The sequence below is a fragment of the Danaus plexippus genome, chromosome 2 (genome assembly GCF_018135715.1).
Source record: "Danaus plexippus chromosome 2, MEX_DaPlex, whole genome shotgun sequence".
Lineage (NCBI taxonomy): Eukaryota > Metazoa > Arthropoda > Insecta > Lepidoptera > Nymphalidae > Danaus > Danaus plexippus.
Window position 1 is genome coordinate 9154341 of NC_083537.1, and position 23997 is coordinate 9178337.

At 32.0% G+C, this 23997-nt stretch overlaps 2 protein-coding genes across 2 annotated transcripts in view; one reads left to right on the plus strand and one right to left on the minus strand.

Annotated features, from left to right (window-relative positions):
- Positions 1 to 45: 45 nt before the first annotated feature.
- Positions 46 to 2238, minus strand: LOC116765301 (chromobox protein homolog 1-like). Its single transcript, XM_032654744.2, has 5 exons — positions 2024 to 2238; positions 1379 to 1498; positions 1083 to 1275; positions 854 to 960; positions 46 to 656 (listed from the first exon to the last, which is right to left on the minus strand). Exons 1-5 carry the CDS (start codon positions 2117 to 2119, stop codon positions 600 to 602), a joined length of 573 nt encoding a protein of 190 aa, XP_032510635.1. The 5' UTR covers positions 2120 to 2238; the 3' UTR covers positions 46 to 599.
- Positions 2239 to 2482: 244 nt separating this feature from the next.
- The window catches only part of LOC116765293 (uncharacterized), a 42040-nt gene continuing 20525 nt past the window's right edge, over positions 2483 to 23997 (plus strand). The window contains 1 exon segment of the mRNA XM_032654733.2: positions 2483 to 3010. Within this exon segment, the coding sequence (XP_032510624.2) occupies positions 2932 to 3010 (79 nt within the window). The 5' untranslated portion in view covers positions 2483 to 2931.

Here is a 23997-nt window from a genome sequence, read left to right on the forward strand (position 1 = left end):
ATAACGACACTGAGAATATTAAAGGTGATTCAAAAATAATACAACTCTCAATACCACCATTATAATTTAATATTTTTGAATTATCGTAACCTCGTTTCTTCAATATTGAATTATGTAAACAAAATTTTTAATAGTGTAGGTCCCGAGTGAAAGCGGCGGCGGGCGACCGAGTCCATTAAAACCATTCACAAATAAACTATGCTATGTTATGTTATGAAACAAGGTCAATATTCAAGAGTCCACCAGCGCCTCCACCGAGAACAAAATACAGCTTTTGCGGCACAAACAACACTGACTTTTATCTATGCATTGGTCTATATTATTTCCTACGCAAAGATATAACAACATTTTCTATTGTTACAATTTAGTCTAAATGTTAAAAATAAAATAACTGGATAATTCAATCAAAAGGGGGCAAAAGTAAAAAACAAATAATTAAAATACGTAACAGGGAATTCATTTAAACTATAAGCTTCAAAAACATAACTTCTTATGTTCCAATAGTCAATAGTTACACTTAACATTTCATGCCAAAATCATTTCCTCACTAGTGAGCCACTTCACATAGTCTCTGAACGTTGACATGGGCATGTCCTCATTCACTCCGACTCGGCTGGACTGTGCCATGTCAGTCGCTCTTCATAAAATGCTATAACCTGAAATTAAGAAATAAATGTCATTATGTTAAACTATTCAAAAAACCTTAGATCAAAATATTTTATGTCGTTTCATGAATTATTTGAAAAAACATTTAGTTTAAATTTAGCTTTATCCCATAGAACGAGAACCGAGATTTATAATCATGAAGAACATTCCAAGGACAACCTTATACAAATAACATAAAATACATTACCTGTTGGGGACACTTAATGTTAGCAACTTTTGAAGGGACTAATTCAGCTTCGTCAGAGTCGGCCCATTTTATTAAAAACATTAGTTCACCGGTGGCATCAGATGCTCCTATAAAAAGCAAATACACTATATTATAATTACTCCCAAGTATTTTATGGATTAAGATCTGTTTATATTAACACTGTTAAGCTCACGTAAGTATATATATATTATAAGTTTTAGTCACAAACCGATAATTTTCTCAGCTTTCAAGCCTTTTTCAAAGCCAGATTTATTTTTATCATCTTTCTTCTCCTTGCGTGCCTCTTTCTGTTCCTCAACCGAAGACACACTGGCCTCACGTATCTTTCCCGTTGTGCTTGTATCGTCACTTGAATCACGACGACGCTTTTTACTTCGTTCCTCCGATTTTTTTGCCTTCACCTATAAGTTACAAGCAGATTTTCAAATATTTGTAAGAAATATTCGCGTAATTAATTTAAAATCTCAAAGAAATCTCATAACACATTATGTTTACAGATCATACCTCTTTTTCTTTCCTGCTATTTTCAAAGGCCTTTATGAGTTCTTCACAGTCTAAATGTTCCTCCGGTTCCCAAGTGCTTTCCTCTTCTTTGTAGCCCTTCCACTTTAAAAGATATTGGACCTGCAAAACTCATCTCAGTTATTTATATTCTAAATACCTATACTGAACCGCTATAGTTGCTAACAAATGACTGGAATAGATGAGTTTTATGAAGAATCAAATATTTAACAAACTTGTTAATAAAATAAATATATTATAATTTAAAAACCATTGTTTCTGTTAACACTACTAAACGATTGTCAAAAAAAAATATTTCTAAAGATCTCAGAGAAAACTTAACAGATTTGTCCTAGAGGAAACTTTGATATTGATTGTTACACCCTAAAGTATGCTACATAACGCCAAAAGCTATGGTGAATAATTAATTGAGTATAATGTTAATATTAAATGTAACAATAACAGAATGAGGGACAAATAAATTTATTTACCGGCAAAGTGCTTTGCCAGTTTCTTAAGTAAAATTGAAGTTTATTATTCTTTATATAACATTTAATATTTAGCAGTCATAACTCTCTCTTAATCTTAGTGTTCAAAAATATACTTAAAAATAGTTTAACAGAATTACTCCTTTTAAAACAAACCAACCTTTCCCTTGACAGTTCTTTTATTCAAGACTTTTTCAACAACATATTCTTCTTCACTTGAACCCTCACTGGTCTCATCCTTTTTATCTTTGCCCATCGTATTTAAAAAAAATTTAAACAATAAGGATATTCTTGAAATAACTATCAATATAATTAGTAATAATAAACGTTAAGTGTTAAGAAAATGGTGCGCCCGCCGCTTGTAAATATTCGTATACACATACAGATTAAAAAGTAACAGATTATTTCAAAACATCTTAAGGTTCTATGAAGTTTCGTATTAAACAAATTAATATATGTAATCTAATTTCTTTTAGTTTTGAATTCTAATAATTAGCTTAAAATAATTTAAATTAAGATCTCATCAAATAAATCAGAATTTTGTTATATTTTTCATTATAACATTTTCGACATATTGTCAATCTTTGACATTTAAAGTGACAAACTGAAACTTGAAAGTGGGCTTAATCGGTTAGACTTCGCAATGCGCGACAGTTTCATTCTGTTGACTGACTGATTAGGAAATAGTATCGCAGATACGAGATTGTGGTCTTGACTATGCACAGATGTTGTATGGATCAAGGTATAACTAGTGAATTGTATACAAGTCACACATTTTAATTATAGTGTGCTATAAATAAAAATCAAACCAATTTTCTACCTGTGTGTTCAGTGAAAGTGAAGTGAACATTACTGTATATAATATTTCTAGTTTAATTGCTGCCAAAGACTAAGATAACAAGTTTTGGGTCGATTTGAATTGTTTCGAATTGACTTTGACGTCAATAGAGTCGTCCAATCGCTTCGTGCCAAAGATTATGTAGTAAATGAGTGTTTATAATTTTATTAACAACTGTTTCTAATGTTATAATATGTTGAATGGGGACCACGTGAGCAAGAATTGGAATTATGCTATTAAAATGTACTGCCGATGGGAGACGGATCAAAGTGAACGGGCCTCCAATGAGCCAGGCGAATGTGGCGAGAGGTATGTACATCTTTTTATCATACTCACCAGAAACAACAAAAATAAACAACATAAAATACGTAGTCGCTTTGTTTTTTTTTTTGTAAATTAGAAGCTTTCTCTTACACTATTCGTATTTGTATATTTTTTTACAATTGTAGATTAGAATATTTAAAATAAGCAAAATTTATTTATATAATAAGATTTGATTTATTTCAGAATATAAATATTTCATTTGTGTAATGTGTGTTTAAAGTCGTAATATATAATATCGTTTTCATATTATATATTATTGTCTGTTGTTGAGAGGGTAGTGACGAACACACAGACGGATCGTGATAAGGTAGATGCTTACATGTATATACTTTGTAATCGTAAATGAAAATCATTATAAATAAATAATAATATAATTAAACGGGAAATTATCCATGCGATTGTTTCTGTATATTTCTGACTATAGATAATATTTTTTTAAGTCTTAGTTGATAAGTTAAATGTTTATTGTTTATTATTTACTAATTATTGTTATATATTGTAAGCGTAATTCCTATCATTGTTTTGTATATTCGGACATCACTGTCATAGTATCAAGTTCTCACGTGAATGTAAAGAGTTAGTAAATATCTTAATAAACCAAATTATTATCTTAGATTAAAAAAAAAATTATATACGAGAATATATGAACGTTGAGAGAGGGAGATATTTAAAACTGAATTGCAATAAAGGGATTTGAACCATGTTTTCGACTTGTCTGCAGTAAACAAATATGCGTTTGTCAGATGATAATTAAAAAAAATAAATATCAGCCTCATTGTAATTCATATCGTACCCACGATTGTGGTTCGCGCGTCGTTGAAAAACAGAATGTAAAAAAAAGCTATCGAAATCACGAAGAAAGATACGTTTAAAATATGTAGAGGGAATGTTTTAGTGACACTGGCTTTATGAATACTGATACATATGTACCGTTGGGATGTGATGTCCTTTCATCAGAACCTACGTTACTTGTTTAATTCATATCTCGATTACGAATAGAGCAAGTTGACTGTTACGGGACAGTTAAATTTGAATTACGTAAGACACGGCACTTAACACGCTAGTTATCACAGATTACATAGAATTACAGAAAAAAAAAAATTCATACAGTAATCTCAATGCAGATTTCTACAGCAGTATAAAATAAGGGATCAGTAAAGTCGAAATTTAATTTATAAAATAATGATTTAATAAACTGTGATCGAGCTGTAAAGAACTTGGCTAAAAAATAAAACCTCGATCACCTTTTCACTTATTGAAATCAAACCAGTGTCGACCTTCCAATATATATAAATAAACTTCGTTCCGTCCTTTGGGAGACGTCGACTTGCCTTGAGCGGAACTTTACAGCGGACACACTCCGTAGAAACATTACGACGGACTCACCATTTACTAATGGTGCGGAGATATTCAAATATCAGTTACAATATAAAGATGTACTTCATTTAATTTTACTCGAATTCAAGAGAATACTAAGCTAATGTAGCGGTTATGCCAAAAATATCTAGCTTAAACTCGTTAAGATCGAACCCGCGGGTTCCGGACAGCAGCAAGCAGCGGGCATGCACAGTATCACTGAATCCATAAACATCTAATTCAGCAATGCAATAAAATATATACCTTCTTCCTATCAGATATAGGATTCATAGTAATTTGGTTTACAAAGTTTAGAATATGTATGGTCTCTTACTCTTTTATCAGACTCGCCTAGTCTTAGAATAGAATCGACTTATTATGTAATATAATTATAATGATACATCTAACGGGGTCTTGTTAAAGTGCATTTACTATCTTTTTATTGATGTACTTGATCTTACCCAAGTATGTCAGCTTAAAGTTAAAACCAATTCAGTTTGATCCTAGGTACGATGCTGCATCATATTCAAAAGTGTAATGTACCTTGCATATTTGAGTCCTTATTATAAATAATTATAAATAAACCCTCCACATTAATAGTATAAAAGTAAGCATGTCAACTAGCTGTCCTAATAATGAATAACAATATAAATAATAATTTAATTGATATCGAAAACGGGTCGAATGGAATAAGAGATTTCAAGCGTCCCGTTCCGTCCCACATCAGAAAACTAACAAACAGATTAATTAGAACATAATGTAATGAAAGCCGGTCATAAATGAAAATATTCAAAGATTTATTTATTTATACGGTGAGTTTATATCGATCAATATTATTGCACATCGGATCAAAGAGGAGGCCGCGTCCAGAGTTCCGGCTTGGGTCTTGGCAGCTATTTGATCAAATTGACAAAACCGCAGCACCAGAACGTGCGAACGCGTTATACAAATACAACAAGCGACTTATTTATACTAACTGTTAGGTATTTTATTAATAAACTCACTAAAACACTACACCAGCTGAGATGTGTTAGTTTATTGAAATGTATGTTTAATTATAATCATTTAAAGATATATATATATAGAAAGTTTCTTCGGCTCTCACAACTAAACTATTTATATGTATAATTTAAATTTATAATGAAGTATAACAAGCCCAAGACATGTTTTACAACTTTCTTAAAACATAACCAGTAATATAAAGTCCAAATGCACCATGATATCAGTTAACCCAATTAAATATCACCAAATTAGTCAACAGCCAACAGCTTTATTTACATTGGATACGATTATTATCAATTACCATGTAGTGGGCTGACCATATTTTGTCTACTAAACTCATCATAAATAGCCGAATGAAGTGTGTCGCTGGTTCGTATTGTGATAGACTCACGTAGTGGGTATCGTCATGTGGCGGTGTATCAAGACGCGGTGATAAAATTGTCTATTATCGTCTCTCGTTATCAGGGGTCAGGCTAGCGAGCTCTCTGCTCTGTTTATTTGAAATAATATGTGCACGCAACAGTCATATGACAGATATTTCGACGGACCTTAGACCTACCTCATGGCTCATACCTGTTCGCTTGCGTAGACGACATACTAAATAAAGACGATGACAAGAAGAAATTAAGTAACGGCGAAGTTCCTCTATATATTGTGATAGCATTTAAGACGAAACATTAATTTCCATATCACAGAAGCGGCATACGTGTCCTCATGAAAAAATAATACGATCATATAATATACCTACACGTAACATGTAATTGACACCTTTCATTCATGAAACAACACAGTGAAATGATAATATTTTTAATCATACGTGATATTTTTATTCGCATTTATTTGACGGCCAACTGAATAATACAAAATGTGTATGTCATACGAAACACTTGATCGGTGGTACTAATGTATGTGGATGATATCGTTATCTAATGAAACCCGTGAAAAGGAAGCCGCTGATAAGATATCTAATTTGGTCGCCATGAATGGGAATGTCGATGACCGACGGCGATCGCGATCTAGCCGCGATGCGTTTTAATCTATTTCGATGTACAGAACACGATAATCTTCACCAAGATTTTTTTGGCCTTTACTAGAGCATTCAGATCTTTGTATAGTGCATTCGTAAGAGATCCGATTTGACGTTCTACGGCACATGTCATTCAGCTATTTTAATAAATTCGTTTGATAAAACTAACATTTTCGATCATAATATAACATTTCAATAAATGATTTGTTTTTGCATTTAAAAAAATTTAATAAGTGTTACATGTTATTGCTTACGAGGAGGTTTAAGGAAATTAAGCTACGAGTTTGTGGCGTGAAATTGTGTATATGAATAATTGCATTATTAAAACTTCCGCTAGTTGTCATCTCAAGTAACTCAATACCCCAAAAAAATATTGTATTATCATTTAATTTTTTTCCCATATCACAATTTTCTAGTTAATTTACTTGCGAATGTGTTTGGTATATAAAAATCTTACCATTTTTATTTCTGACAACTCCATTAAATTATCATATAACATATAATCGTCTCACAAAAGAAGGCTATTTAACTAGTTGTCTCTCAGTTATGGTGACACGCTATTTATAACAGAATAAATACCTTCGCAATACAAATATAGGCCTCGTTAAATATTTGATATGCACTGATTAAAGCCGTTGATGTCGGTGCAATTGTTTCACTCGCAATGTTCTGACGCACTCTCGGTAGTTATATGCTATATATCTAATGTGATTCTCAGCATTAATATTTATCTATAGAAATATAGTTTCTATTAGCTAACAGATACAGGAAGTGATTGTTTCAACAAATCTAATCTAAATTTAGGTTTTGTAGATTAAAACTTATTTTCTTTATCTACTTGATATGTAATGTTTTTACACGGCCAGCTTTAAGTCGTATGAACGCGTATGTTTTATATACTTCAAGGTTTCTGAATAATAATTTAGGAAGCAATACAGATGAATAAGATATTACAATGGGTTTGTTTCAAAGAAAGACACAGTCGCCGAAATCTAAACTGACATAATATTTTGTGTAACGTATTAATGTTTTTGAAACAATAAGGCTGTATTGTTTGCTCACAGGCCTTTCTTTAATATATTTTATTTAAATATAAAAATAACCTCTAAATGAAAATATAAGAAGTATTTTTAAACCTTAATAATGATTATCTTTAGTTATGTAAAGATTATTGTTTGATAATGAATATTCGTAATCGTACCAATCAATAGAAATAATAGCTTTCATACATATTACATATTTATACCGAGCTTTCGTATGAATGTCAATAACAATATAATATTTAACTCAACGAACCGATAGATCTCTCCGAAATAATATATTATGTAAACAATATAGAAGGACTTGAAAATAATGATCCGTACCTCTGAATAACTTTGCAACATATCATTTTTTATTGCTATATTCATCCTTTGTTTCTATGTAAATTAAAAGACGAAAAAAAGCGATGGTCTTTATAGAACGAGCGTTAGTTATATTTTTTATTTAGCGAACGATTTTACTAATTAAATATATCCAAAAGGATGGTTAATCGATTCCGTTTGCGACTAGAGCTACGTCTATAGGTATGTAAGCAAATTAAGGTATAGTTGGCTGTAGACGAGAAATAACAAGTCTAACAGACAGACACTCTGATGTGAAGTGACAGAAACGTCAGGTAAAATAATAAAACGGTCCTAGTTAATCTGAAGAGTATAACTTTATTTTAATATATACTCGCGAAACTCTTAGATATCGTTAAAATGATTAACTACTTTTAATGGTTTTTCAAATAAAACCATATATTGTAACTACGTGATAACCAAATCATAGATTAAGTTTAAAACAGATCATTTACATAGCACAGTTCCAGAACACGACCCACACAGACCAAACTTATTGTTGACTGTCTCAAAACAGTTAACAAACACTTTGAAGGATTTTTATGTATAAACATTTAATTGAATATAAAGAATAACCTACAAAACCGTCTGTTTAAAGTTTGAACTTAGCGTCTGTATTTTTTTTTTTTATTAGTTTATTCGATTTATTGTTTCGTACACATTGAATTTTCCTACAAATGTCATAAAATAATGTTAGTACTGATAATAAATTATAGATTTTACGTTGAAGAATTTATAAATAAGTTAGCAACATAGATCTATAAGAAGTCTATTACAAAATTAGAATGATGCGAGCGCCATCATTAATGTTATCTGTGTTATAATTATAATCCATATTTATAAATACATATAACTTGGTATCGGTTTAGACAAAGACGGATCTCCTTCCCGACCTCAATAACTTACAAAACATTATCCTAACAATATTGTTAAAGCAAAGTAATTTTTGGAAATTACTTAATTCCCTCCCATTATTTTTTTTTTATAATTTAACTTATTTGTAGAAGCCATTAACGGAGTCAGTCCAAGTTGCCTCTAATTTGTTGTGCTCGGAGTAATATCTTTAATGATTTATTTTCAGTGGAGAATGCGGACGATGCTGAAGTCTTGTGATTGATATGTTTAATAAGGCGACACCAGCCGTCCGTCCGTCCTTATCTCACTGGAGATATTGTTGTGTGAGCGAAAGAGACGGCGCCATCGGAGCCGATACCTGCGCGGGCGCAGTTCGATCAGCCTTGACCTTGTAGTAGAGCTATCATAGCAGTGAGCACTGTCTGCTAGTTGGATTTGCGACGTTCGCACAGACAGTCCTTCATTGTTACGTGTAATGGGCCATTTGAAATTCTTTCTACACTATCTGGGCCGAGACTGAGGACGACCAGTTACATTTTATGTTGAATGAGCGTTATATGTAATATATATGCTAAATATATGAAGTTTAAATGTATATCAAAAGGTCAGGCTCTACATGTTCCCAGGTCGTGTTAGTCGCTGCAATGAAAACGTTTGTGAACCGTTCGATGTTTTTGTGTCGTTTTTTTTTTAATACATTTTTTCGCGAGACCTCACACTGAAAAACAATACGCTTATGTTTTGTTTTCGTCGTCTAATGTATTCGCCCACACTGTTACATCATCTCATCACCATACGTATTCGATGTATTCTGAAAAATTGCTCAAGAATGTAAAGCTATGTTATGTTAGTGCTTACAATACATTCCCTTATTTCTGTTTCTCTTGTTTTAATGTCTATATATATATATTTAATTTAAAAGGTCGAGTGCCTCATTATAAGTCGCAGTTCCGATACTCGTTATCACTGGCTTCGTCTCTGTAATGTAAACAAATTATATATTTACAATGAAAATACGCTGAAATCTTCTAATCTAAATGTTTATATTTTCCCAATTAACATAAGAAGTTTTTGAATGGATGCTTCTGTTTTATATTGTTTGTATTATGTACAACGTCGGAACAAAAAACTATGTATAAAAAACAAAAAATCGAGGTCTAAGAACCGGCTGTATCCGGTTTGTAACGCAAAACAAGATTTAGACTCTACTGACTTAAAAACGATGATTTAAACCGTTCATGTAACGTGTGATATGAAAGATCTAGAATTATACCTGAATTGATTAACGTAAAACTTTAAATGCATGAGGAAACACTAACTCAACACCTTCGGCTCGCGTCACGTCAATATTCATGATATTTAAAATATATTTTTTATATAACAAGAAAACGTAAACGTACCTCCGTTCGTTTGGTTTGATTTTGCTATTTTTATAAATCTATATTTACATTGTGATTCGTCTATCGCTTTAGCGAAACGAAAACAAATATTACATAATGAATTTCATGTATGTAACACATCTCCGGGCGGCGTTGAGATCCGCCGAATTACTAACTGATAAGGGGAGCACGTGCCTTCTATTGGAATTTGTTTGTACAGACAGCTTTACGTGTACTTTACGTGGATGCCATGAATTACGTACGGCTCGTTACGTATACACTAGCAGGACCTTGAAACTTCATTTCCAGTGTATAAAATTTCACATATTGTACACTTATTTACATCTCTGCATTAATAATGACTAAATTTTGAGTGTTTTATATAAAAGATACTTTAAATATTACAGCAGTTCATTATGTGAATGTAAATGTGACGGTGTACATGTTTATCTTATATTTCGCTATCGCTAGATAGTATTATGGTATCTGGTTAAAGCGTAGATAATGTATAAGGCACGCGCCGCAACATATACTCAAAGAGGTTTTAATAGCACACACATGCTAAACATAGCCTCAGGACGTTTTCAACATTGAATCGTATAAAAGAAACATCAAACAACCTTTCATTGTGTGTTTATTTTCAAATTATTATTAATTTTTTGTCCATTTCAATAATAATAATAATATATTGACCTAAATAAAACATTTGATATGGGAGCAGACATTGTTATTAGACCTTCGTTTGATCGAACCGATCGATCGAGATCCGAGTACAAAATTTTTATAAAAGTTCTGAAATAACGTTAAAACTGTATTGAAAATATTAATACAAATTTTTTTCATAACTTGAAAATTAGAATTACATTTCGTTCTTTAATTTAAGTGAGACATATCCCAAGGGAACTGGATCTAGACGGAGAGGGCGGTCAAAGTTAAAACCGTACATTATTTGTCCGAACATTAATGTCATGTGACAGTTCGCTAACAACTACTGGACTGTAGAGATGCATATACAACATTCCACTTGTAGACTATACACATGCCGTTAGATAACTCGGTTGATTTAGACTCATACATCCATATACTATAAACTATAAATTTGTTTAATTTATTTTAATCTATTATGATTATTCTTATTGATATTTTTATATATTGACAACATCTACGAGGCCCAAATAGTAATGAGCTATTAGTAAATGACATTTTTTTTAACAATATATTAAATGAGATATTATTCTCGTGGATTTAATAGCTTTTTTTCTTCACCAGTCTTCGAATCAAGTTCATTTCATCTCAGAACAAGAGAATATAATTCAATAGAACAGAAATGTGTCACTATCAGCTACATTCGTGTGTGGTGTGAATAAAATTCAAATGTTACGCGAACTCCGCCCGGCTTTGACATAATTTTAAATTTATTAATAATTTTTAGGTTACCTTAAAAAAAAATATATAAAAATATTTTTCTGTCCGTTTCGAAATCGAAAGAAGAAAATTTTGAATTGCAAAGTGGTCCATGAATACTTAATCTCATTTTTTCTGCGTATCCGTGAAGCCCGCCTCCTCTGAGCCCGTTGTAATGAATGCATCACATTTGAAGTCTCATTATCAGCCTCTAGACTTATCTTATCTGGAACCTTGGCGAGTCTCAACTAACTGTTCTGTTGTATCACCTAAAGATACTAACTTTAAATATCGCAATTAAATTCATATAGAATATGTTATCTTAACGTGAAAATTAAATCATATAATTATCATGGATTAAGTCTAAGGCTTAAAACAGACATTACGTATTATAAATATATATGTTTTTATATAATATCGTTCAAGGAGAATATACTAAAGCTACTTATACCTTAATTGAGATCTTGTCACGTTCTGCCAATGTGAGGCTCGATCGAGCGAAACTTTTAATGACCCATTATGACTGACTTTTTTTAGTTAATTTTGAACAGAATTCATTTCGTTACAACTATTTGCAACTCGGTATCGATAGCGATGCTCGTGCCCTGGAACTTTATCTTCACGAAGACTATATACGCTTTATCTCATCATTCATCATTAAAATAATCATTGAGAATTAAGAAATATTGACATATAACATTCCAAAACTTTTAACGGGCCAGCCGTGAGGAAATTGCTAAACATAATACCAACTTAACGAAACTAGAACTCGAAGAAATGAGAAAAATATACATCAGGTGTCTATGTAAAAATCTAACAAAATGTACCTCGTTTTAAATTCAAATTATATATTTGAATTAAAATAACATTTATATGAATCCTCTTTGAATGAATCCTCTCTGTGGTTTAGAAGTAATTTTTCTTGCGAAGCTGATATTATCGTAACTGTCAAAATAGATCAATTTAATTCAGATTAATAGACATTTTTTTTGTTTTTAATCTCTCCTATTTGATAACCTCAACTCCTCACACTAACAAAGAATCGAAATATACAAAATATCTTTAATTTTATATACGAGTAAATCTGCCCAGTGATCAGTTGTATTTAGTAAGATTAAGTTAGATTACTAACAATTATATGTCGTGAAGTATGTATGTATTGTATCGTAATATACATTTATTTATGTGTAGAGATTTCTTATGAGTGGGTCATATTAAATATATTAATATTTTTTTTGTTATGTTTGTGTGTCTGTGTCTTCAAAGTTAGTCCGTACGTGATAGCGCTAATCCAAACTATGTGTTTCCAAATGTCGTCTAGTAAACACACTCTCCCTATTGTCAGCTGTTTGAACTGATAAAGGACTTAAATAATTCGTTATCGTACAGTAAATATGGATTTTATTGTTTGTTGATCTCATTAGTCTCGTCAGTGGACTTCGGTCGGACAAATGACCGTCACAATTAAATAATCATTATCAAAATGGCTGTGAAATCTGAGCGATGTATTTCTTTTAACTTAAAATTCTAGTTTGACTTGTTTGTGAGTGAGAATTTAATACTAAGCAGATCTTAGTGAGCATGGCATTATAATTTTTTGAAATCATAAATCGCTATATACTTTTAATCTATAATTTTGGTTATACTATTATTTCCGAACGTATTACATTACTCTGTGACACTCACTTCATTGTCTACAACTGAATATCAATCGATTACGTAATATGTAAATCGAATCTCTTGTTTAGTTTTTTTTTTTTATTCATTTAAACGGCAAACGTCCGTGGTACTCAGCCGAATATAAAACATACACAACCTATGTTTGAATCACTCGATCGATCCTTTTGTTAATAACGTTTTTGATATTTCTGTTCTTAAAAACATTTCACTTTGATATACATAACCTTTAACAAGATGCTTAAATATTGAATATTGTAGACATGTTTTAATCTATTGTACATAATTTTTTTAAGTATTTCTTACATGAAATTTAATACGCATCATATGCTTTGAAAACTTTACTTGGTGGATGAGTTATTACTTATACATAAATATACCTATCGATCTAATGTACATTAAGCCGCAGGACAAAAAAATCAATATAGATTTTAAAATATTTAGAAGTTCTCACCAACTGTTTTTAATTTGTACCATAGGAAATAATAAAAGAATATGTAAAATATCTTAACCACTTTTTGGAAGCGCCTTGGTCCCCGCCAAGCTCGGAATCCGGTTTCAGAGAGAAACTATTAATGTTTTGCCTAAAAATGTATATGTTTATGGTAAACAAACTGCAGCACCACCTACCGTCAGTGTCGTCACTTACAGAATGTAATGAGCAATATTGTTCCATCAAAAAAGGGGATAGGTTTTAACCTATATGACCGTATTATGAACGAAATAAACACCGTCTTTACATTTCAATACAGCCGTTTAATATCTGACCATAACTGTAGGTTAGAAAGATGAATACAGTAATCCTTTTACTAACAACCTCTTTGATTTAAAAAAAAAAAAACTAACAAACAAACCTCTTACTGTGAACGCAATTATTTTTTTTTTATCATAAAAATAGTACAATACGTTAGAGACAATTAAAATAACAATTTAATTTGTATTCCAAGTAATATTTATACAAATCAATACGGCTCTCGTTAAATAAATGATAATACAAATTAAATCGTTTTGCGGTTAAGGACGTCGGAGTAATAACGAAACGTTGAAGTAATAGAGACGAATGGCCAGAAAAGACGTGGTCGGCTGTCGATTCTAGGAACACTTCAGCAATGTTCGCGACACACACAGACGTAATATATAAGAACAGTGTTATGTGTTAGCCCGAATAACAATATATTATTAATTCTTATTCGAGCCACTTTAAAGTTATAGATGAGCTTATGAATAACAACATACGGAACCGCGAATATTGCGAATGATCAATAACAACGGTTTCCGTTCAAAGCGTGAGTAATCGGCAAAGGCTCGATGTGTCCGAGTCCTTACAGTCGACGTAGTCACGGTCGCTTTTTACAAGGAATTATATGCAATTAAATTTACGTAATAATGTACATTTAATTCCTCTGTTCAGTTTGCGTCTCGACGCCGCTCTGTGCGAACCGCAGCGGATTCAGTTTCAATAGCGAATAGTGACTTGGCGATATCGTGACTTGTGAATAGAGACTTTTTTGATATTTTGACTTGAGAATAGTGACTTTGGAATATTGTGACTCGTGAATGGTGACCTGTTGATATTGTGACTCGTGTATATAGACTTTTTGATACTGTGGTTTGTGAATAGTGACTGAAGTGAAAGTGCGCAATCAATGTAAGAAAATATATACTCTCTTAGAGCTTCAATTAATCTGAAATCTTGTCACTTACAACATAAATGTTATAGTTGTATATTTAAAATGAAATACACCGAAGATCTCGTCTTCATTACTTTTCACAGAGTTTAACGTTCAATGAAAGAGAATCCATTCAAACAATAATCATTTAATCATTCAATGTTTAGAGTCTGCAAAAACAATTGCATGTTTTTTTTTAATATCAATGAAATAAAATTACAATTACGTTATAAAATATAACAATAACAAGAAAATCACGTATTAGCTTAATTTGTAATAAATTTATAGTTTGCGGTTCTTCAACTGTGAGTATGTTTGTTCGTTTCCTCTAGCGACGAAACTCCTGCACGGATCGTATTAGCTCTTATATATAGAAAGATATGTTAAGGCACAACCAACATAGCAAAAAACATATATATTTTTTATATAATATCAACTCCCCCCAGTCGGTTAAAAGTAAGCCGTTCTCATTGGACACCGCAAGTACGACCTATTTCTAAGTATTTTATATACATATTATAAATTATGTTAATAACTCCAGTCCAAAGTGCATGCCAGGTCACTCTATAAGGGATGTCGTATTTTCTCAAATATGTTATAAGTATAGTACCCACTGTAGTACAACAGGTGTACAAAATGAGTGTTGTAAAACAAGAATTAGTAAAAGAATATCTCTCAAAATACTCGTGATTTTTAATGTTTTCTTTATAATACTTGAATCAGAAATATTTACTTTTTTTTTAAATTTAAATCGATGATTTACTTAGTTACCAACTTGATCCACACTATCTCCACAGTTCAATCGGCCTTGACAGGTTACATACAAATGATTTAACAAATTAAATAAATAATAAAATAATGTTTTTATTTAATTTTAACGATAATGAGTTCAAGATCCAGTTCAAAGTTTATCGAAGTCGTTTACCAATAAATTGAACTGTGGAACATATTAAATAATTCACAATTAAATACAATTCGGACTCTAGGCACGTTCGTAGAGCACTTCATCAGTAAAGTGTTAAAGTCAATTAGTTGAATTATATGTACTATATATATATATATATATTTCTAGACAATTCCGTTTCGTGTGTTTTTTATAATAAACATGTTAATATTAATAACATCAACGAGCGTCAGCCATATTGAGAAGTAAACAACGCGTTACTTATTAACCAAAAGAAAATTGGTTTCAAAGGAAAAAACCGATCCAATAAGTTATTACGGACGTTAACAGTCCGGAGCGTCGACCGATCAGGTATATATATAATATATTGTTAATGTTCCGATAATAAACGATTTAACAAAGAAATCCATACTAATAATACGAATAATATTTTTTTTTTATATTAATATTATAAATGCGAAGGTAACTGTCTGTCTGTTACTCAATCACGCCTAAACTACTGAAACAATTTGCACGAAATTTGGTATGGAGATATTTTGATACCCGAGAAAGGACATAGGCTACTTTTTACCCCGGGAAAATGACGCATTCCCATGAGAATATTCAGGTGGACCGATCGCTTTTACGCCTTACTGAACAGGTTTAAACGAAATTTGGTAAGGAGATAGTTTGAGACTTAAGAAAGGACGTGAGTTACTTTTGACCGTGGAAAAACAACGCATTCCCATGGGAAAAATTACTTTTCTGGCCAAGGAAGGAAAAACAAAAAACATCGTATATAAAAATGTATTGCAGTAACCTATCTTCTTCTTAAAATGTATTAACCTAACCTATGACAATCACATTTAGTATGGCCTCATCCCATCTCATCACAATTCAAACATACGTACAAAAAGGTACAGCTCATGTTTTTTCATACTGCTATACAAAAAAACTATCCAACGCGGACCAAGTCACGGGTAAAAGCTATATATAACTATAATTATTATATAATTCTGAAATTTACGCGGACGAAGTCGCGGACAAAAACTAGTTTCAAATAAATTATTAACCTACGTTCATAAAGACCAAGAGATAATTGGAGTCAGCCTCCGAAGCCTTGTGAAGGTAATTTGACCAAGGAATTATATGAGAGGAATAGAAGATCAGTCAGCAATCTTACCATTAGCTTCCATCGACAAACTACGTACACACAGTTTGCAGTATTTTATTCATTAAGACGCATGTGATAAACGTTATCCATCACAAACTAACTCTCTGTATTCGGTTTGAAAATGCAAACTCATGGTAAACGTTAAGAATAAAAACTACTCTTTTCTAAACAAAATATTTATATCTTGAAGTCGCGCATCTCAGCGATATCCATAGAAACGGTTTTTTAAACATTTAATTAAACAAAAATCTTACGGTGTGACAATAGTAAGCCGAACACGCTATATAGTATTAACGCTCCGTATCGCGTATGCAGTGTCGAGACGCGAACTCTAGTTCGTCGCTGTTACATCCACAGCTCAATTTTGTATAAATTATTTTTAATAAAGCTAAATATTTAAACTTTCTCAAGTCGGTAAATTTAGTGATAAATTGATGATATCAAAAACGTCTCTACAACATTATTCGTAATAACACTCGAGCGTCTTAAATTTGAGATCAATCGGATGTTCATTTTTGTATGAAATATAAGAGATATGATTGGAATTTTTTTTTATATTAATAGATCTTTATTATAACGAAAGATAATATTTGTTATTACAATATTATGTTATTTATTTTTTCGTTCTCCCAATTAATTTGTTATTGATGATATCGAGAGCAGGCTTTCGACGGAGAAGTTAATTTGGCTCTTAATTATATCATTATAACTCAAAAATACAGTATTCTGTTATGTTATTATTTTTTTTTCAAATTTATCTTGAGTTTATATATCAAATTCAGTGTTTACCTTTACTTTTTCAACTACCTACCCTCCATTTTGTTTCCATTCCGACGTTCTCTCTACAATGCCAATGTTTTTCTTTGTGTGTTTGTTTTCATCATTAAGACCCATATTAATTAATTGATACTCACATTGTTATGTTAAATTCATCGTCTTTTGTTTTGTATAAAAATCTGTATATATAGATATCTTTAGATTTGTAATGTGTTTTTAGTTTGATGGACTTAGTAGATGAAAGTATGTTACGGACTTTCTCGTTCAGAAATTTAATGATTTTTTTTGTTTTACTGAATCTTTTTTATGGATTGTAGTGAAAGAAGCTTTTATTTGTTTAATACTGTTACACCGGACTTTCTAGTTCACATTATAACTATGACCGCAATCATCCCAACCTTCGGATCGCGACACAACATATATTAATTTGTAACGAGACTTCAAACGTATGACATTAGTTACTAGTGTTTTGTAACGCACATCAAAGCAATATGTGCACTACAAACAAACTAATCGGAATTATTCACCCGAAAAATTAAGGAAAATACAATGAGTCCATCAACACTGACTCAACCGATTACATACTTGCTCAATAATTAAACAAACACCGCGCTCAGAGACATTCGTTTCGAATGCGCACAGTTAATTAACGTGAGTGACGTCATTAATCTCGGGATAACCTCAGCGAATCCCGGGAACTGTGACTCGTCCTGCCCTCGGACGCGACATTGATCCTAATTGACAACAGATCAAATACTAAGATGTAAACGATCGCTTGCAACATTAACGCAGACAGCGTCGGCCCCAATTATAGCGGAAATAATTTATACTTCGATATTGATGATGGATATAAAGTATTATATTGAAAAGTATGTATATAAAGAACATATTTGGTACAGAGAAAATTAGTCGCAATTGCATATGATGACCGTTAGCTATTCACGGTGAGTTCGTTCACCGTTCTAGATTCGTTGGAAAACAATCCGCAGGTGTATATAATGAAAAGTTATTTCTGAATTGTTTACCCTTTAACTAACTCCGAGTCTAAATAAACAAACATCTATCGAGATCTATATATTGATACTGTACCGCTGTCAGTGAGACCCCACCCGCCGGCTGCTGGCCGGAAGCAAGTAGTTTCGCGCTGTGATCTATTGTATCGCTGAGACTCATTCTGTACAAAAGTGACTTATAGTTTTTATTATAATTCTGATATATATATATAGTCTTAGTCAACAAAACATCGATCAGCCATCATCATTAATTTATACAGGTATATATAGTGCTGAATGTAACTTGTGTATTATCTCACCTGAATGCCTACTACATGTTTGGCTCGTGTGTTTCAATACTTTAAGTTAATACTGCAACGTGCGATGTGTGAAGTGTGACTTTGGGATCTAGCAGTAAACATGCGGGGGTTAAGGCTGTACGTAAAACTGTTGAATTATATAAAAATAATGATTCTCGGCTCAGTCTTAAACGCCTCACACATGACCTCCGCCTCAGACACACACGATTGTAACGTTAACTTAACTCGAAGATCAAATATATTCTATTTTTATGACTCCGAAGAATTTATAATTGTTAAAAAAATTATAGTATATTATTTAAATATATAACATACTAACTGTTAAGCGGTATTAAAAATATATAAACCCTTGAGATTTTTTTTTATAAAACTATATTGTATTATTTTTCCATGAAATCATTAAAAAAATTTCAATGACTTTCTTAGTCATTTAAATGAAACTAATATATTTCTATTTAATATATTTTAAAAACTACATAATCCCGACGTTTTGTTCTCTTTTCAGCAACCGTGATCACGGGCAGACGAGATGTGAGTGTCTGTCAGTTGGTTGCTGAAAAGTAACCGAAACGTCGGGATTATGTAGTTTTTAAAATAATAAAATCCGCGTAGTATATCCGAAATATATTAGTTTCATTTAATTGAATAAGACTTTCTTAGTCCCATAAAATATTTATTTCATATTTGTGATAAAAAGAGTTTGTTTCTCTAAACTTTAATGACTCAATCTCCTTAATAAATGATTATTTTATTTGAATACCAATTACTGAATGTTCATAAAAATTTATCGAAATAAAAATTATAATAACCTTAAAATATAACCTTTAATACTTAACAGAAGTGAGAATAACAGCTAAATATATTTAAATTATATTCTGATGCAAATGATTTATGATCTTAAACACTATACTTACTTACTTACGAGGTCTAGATATTGTCTAATAAAAACGCTATTTTTTAAACTTCAAAATAAATAATCAGAATGGGTAACTAACCCTTGACACCGAGGGCTCATTATAATTTTCATATAAATACTTTTCATAGAAAAATGTCACAACCTTTGTAATTATTATGACGTAGTCTTTCCTATTTACAAACAAACAGACAATATTCACGTAAACATTTATGAATATGTAATTGAATGAGTTCTGTGTTTACGTATCATATCATATCATATCATATCGTGTCATATCATTATCTTTAATCTATTATAATTCATTCATGATACGTTTCTCCTCCCTGCCATATAAATTATAATATGCACGTGAACGTAAATATCGCATCAAAACAGATACGATTACAGTGAAATCGTTCCCAATAGACGCGTTTTCTAAGAAGTACAAAGATTATTTCCATATATTTATATTGATATGGATCTCTGTGCAACATTTTACAACTCCGCCTCAGATCAGTTGCGTACAACGTAACATCAACCAGTGTTATATATTTTTTTCTAAGCCAGCCTGCGAACTCTCAGTCCGGTTATAGTGATAGATGTGGTCTTATTTTGTTTATCGATAGATTATATTTCGGCGTATGTAACATTGATTTCTAATGGGACTTTAACATTTATGTGGGCCATGTGATTTTTTTTTTCGAAACAATGTATTAAGAGTTGTAGTGAGAGCCCTTTTAACTATTCTCTAGACAATTCATGGCAATCCTTTAATTTCATTATATAATAGGTATCATATTAAAAAATATGAAAAATATAAATAATAACAATATTTTCATTTCATTTTTTTGTGTCGATATTTTAAATGAATGTGACATATGAATTCATCATCAAAGCTATCCTTCAAAGGCGATGAAATTTGTTCTAAAAATGACGTTTAGCCTTCAAATACTTGTGGTACCGGGTGTATGTTCGTAGCAACACATCAACTTCAATCCGTGACAAAGTAAATGTGAAATAAAATTTACGACATCCTCTAACATTTTATTGAAAACAACCCACAACATTCCTGAACTTCTAATGAGAAAACTTGAAGTTCCCTTACTTATTTGTGTCACCCCTTGTATTAGAAGAATGGGTTCGATGAAAAGCTTTTAGTTGACAAGAGTCTACGAGGTCACGCTGTGATGTGGGCAACTTATCACCTACCTGATGAACATCAGCGAATTCTTCAAATTCCTATCACAGACGTAGCTAGCTAATACTTCGTCCCATTAACAGTTAACTTTCAACAGGGTCATCTGACGTGTTCAAATCAATGAATATAAAGTAACGTAACTAATTTATGTGAGAAATAACTTGTACAATAAAAAAACACTATTAAAGATAAAAAACAAAACATCGACAACATTTATCGACACTTCGCTGAGCATCTCTAGACTTCGTATAATTGACCAATGAATTAATTAGCCATTATAAAGTAAAATAAATCTTAGACTTTAATAGATAAGGTTTTATTTAAATTGTGCGGTCGCAATCGGTTTTTCCTCAAGATTACGTCGAAGGTGAACGGGGGTATGTGCGTCAAAGCCACCCTTTCATATATGAATCATTTGGCCGACAATTATTAACTACTTCTCTAACCTGTCTTTGTTTTAGTTTAATTCACAATTTAATTGACCTTTTGTTGGCCCCCTAGGCATTGCTGAAAAGTATATAAACTGAAGATTTTTAAAGGTATGTTTATCAGTCTCCCAATGAGTTACTAAACTGTTCATATTAAAAAATATTTTTGTATTTTTGTTTAATAGGAGTTTCTTTGACATTTTTTAATATATGACTTTGATTTATTGTGAAATGGCAACATTGTAAGATCCTATCAATACTTATATGTATACAATACGTGTGTATTTTATACGTCGTACATTCGCTCCACAAACCGGTTACTATCTATAACTGTGCGCTTTTAATAAATGCTATTATAATAAAATGTATTTATTTTTGATTTGCATTCGTTACGTTGTTTTTTTATTTTTTTTTCGTTGTGTCATTCATGATTATTAATTGTGAAATTTTAATACACGACCTTAATATATCAATGTTGTATCTACATATATCTCTAACTCGATTATTTCACAAAAACATAGTTGCAAGACAGAGTTTTTCCCGCGAGGAGCACACCGCTCCCATAAGGGACACGTTTTCTCAGGTCACACTTTAGGAATAATATTATCTAAAACTGTTTCGAGACAAAATTACGTCTTAACAACCATCTCATAAACATATATACATATATATAAAGTTTTGAATATGACTCTGTATCGTTTGAATAAACCATTGTGAAATTATTACTATAAAAAACACGAACATTATTATTATTATATGTAATAATAAATAACATGTCAAACTCCTGAGGCATGGCCGGGGAGCAAAGTATAATGATATAGTACATAGTTAAAAAATATACACATCTAAATTATATTCAGTAATCATGAAGTGCTCGGTTGCTTTCTAATACTCGTTATGTTGCCGTCTTCATAGTTCATAGACAAACGGTTGCAAGTCTGCGGTGCTCCTACAAGCGATAATTGCTTGGTCTGAGCGAAACCGACGCCGTCGGGTCAACGAACCCTTTATCGAGAATCGATTCAAGAAGCAATTGCATCACTTCATCGGCCACTTCACTGCTAGTGTCCACAAACAAACAACACGTAGGATAATACATGAAATTGAGCTCGGACAGTAATGCTCTAAACGTTAGTACATTGTACCTGTGCTCGGAACTACATTAACTCCACCGCTACAAGTTGCCGCGCTAACTTTCTTCTTTGAATTATTATATAAAAATAGCAAACGACAAAAATATTGTATTTCTACGATAAAAATATATATAAAAAAGAGATAGATAGATATAAAGAAAACGTGTAACAATTACCAAAGACGAATTTTCGATTGGAATAATATTATATATACTGGAATTGATGATATTATTGTTAGTGTTCTGAATGCTACTGCACACATCGATCGCCGAGCAGATCAACCTTGTCAGACCTGATGGTTTCTTCGCAGTCACCGATCGAGTCAGGCGCGCCACTTGCTAGCTCCCATGGTCTACCGGAGCTACACTCCACGCAATCGTTACGAAATACCATGGAAACTACAGATCCGGTAAAAGCAGAACTACTAGATCACAAACCTGCTTTACTGCGATATTAAATGTTTTATAAATAATTCGAACTGCATTCCTTTAAATGCTTTAAATAGCATGAAAGCCGGAAGAAAACTACTGATCTGATAATTCTTATTCGCAAAAATAATTAATGAGCGACAACCGATTTTCGTGTTTCCAGAATAAAATATTTATAAAAACAATGACGTATCAATAACGCGTACAAATTAAGGTTTTTTTCTGTAAAATTAAATCGTTTTAAATAAAGTATAGTCCAATGAGTTTGTCATTACATAATTCCAAGTAGGAAATCGATGCCTCACAGGCCAGACGTTTCTCATTTAATTACCAACTTTCCAAAGTCTTCCGTCTGTAAGCCGCCTTACTCCCTACCTGTTGCCGGGCGGAGCACCCTCCACGTCTGTTTACAACATCCCCTCAACATGTTTATACATAATTAACTTGACATCTCATTAATGTCGTGACGTCATAATAAAAGAGCCCTAACATATTAACGGTTGTTGCGTAATATATACTTTCTCACCGTTAGTACATACATCAGGATAAGTTACACTGTGAGGTCACAAACTGCTTTATTTATATAAGAATTGGTCCCTGAACAGTCTGCAGGTGTGTGGGACCCGCCCGAGGACAAACAATCCCACCCCTCCTGTTGTTGTAAACAACCACACATTCATAATATATGCCTTGGTTACAAATCTCTTACATAACGTCTTATATCAATATACATATTGATTATCATGTATAGATTGATATCAATAAAAAATCATTGCATAACACCCTCAAAAGCCGCTGTTACAGTTAATAGAAATTTTATTTTCATCCAAAACATTTGTTAAAATTAAGCTCTTCCATAAATGTCTTCTGAACATCATTAAGACGAGGTTAATTGACCCGACCTCCGGTGGAAGATACGCCACTCTTAGGTGTACGCCCTTGGCAGGGTGTAGAGGTCGACTCTAGACCGCTCACCCGGTATTGTCAAGGAA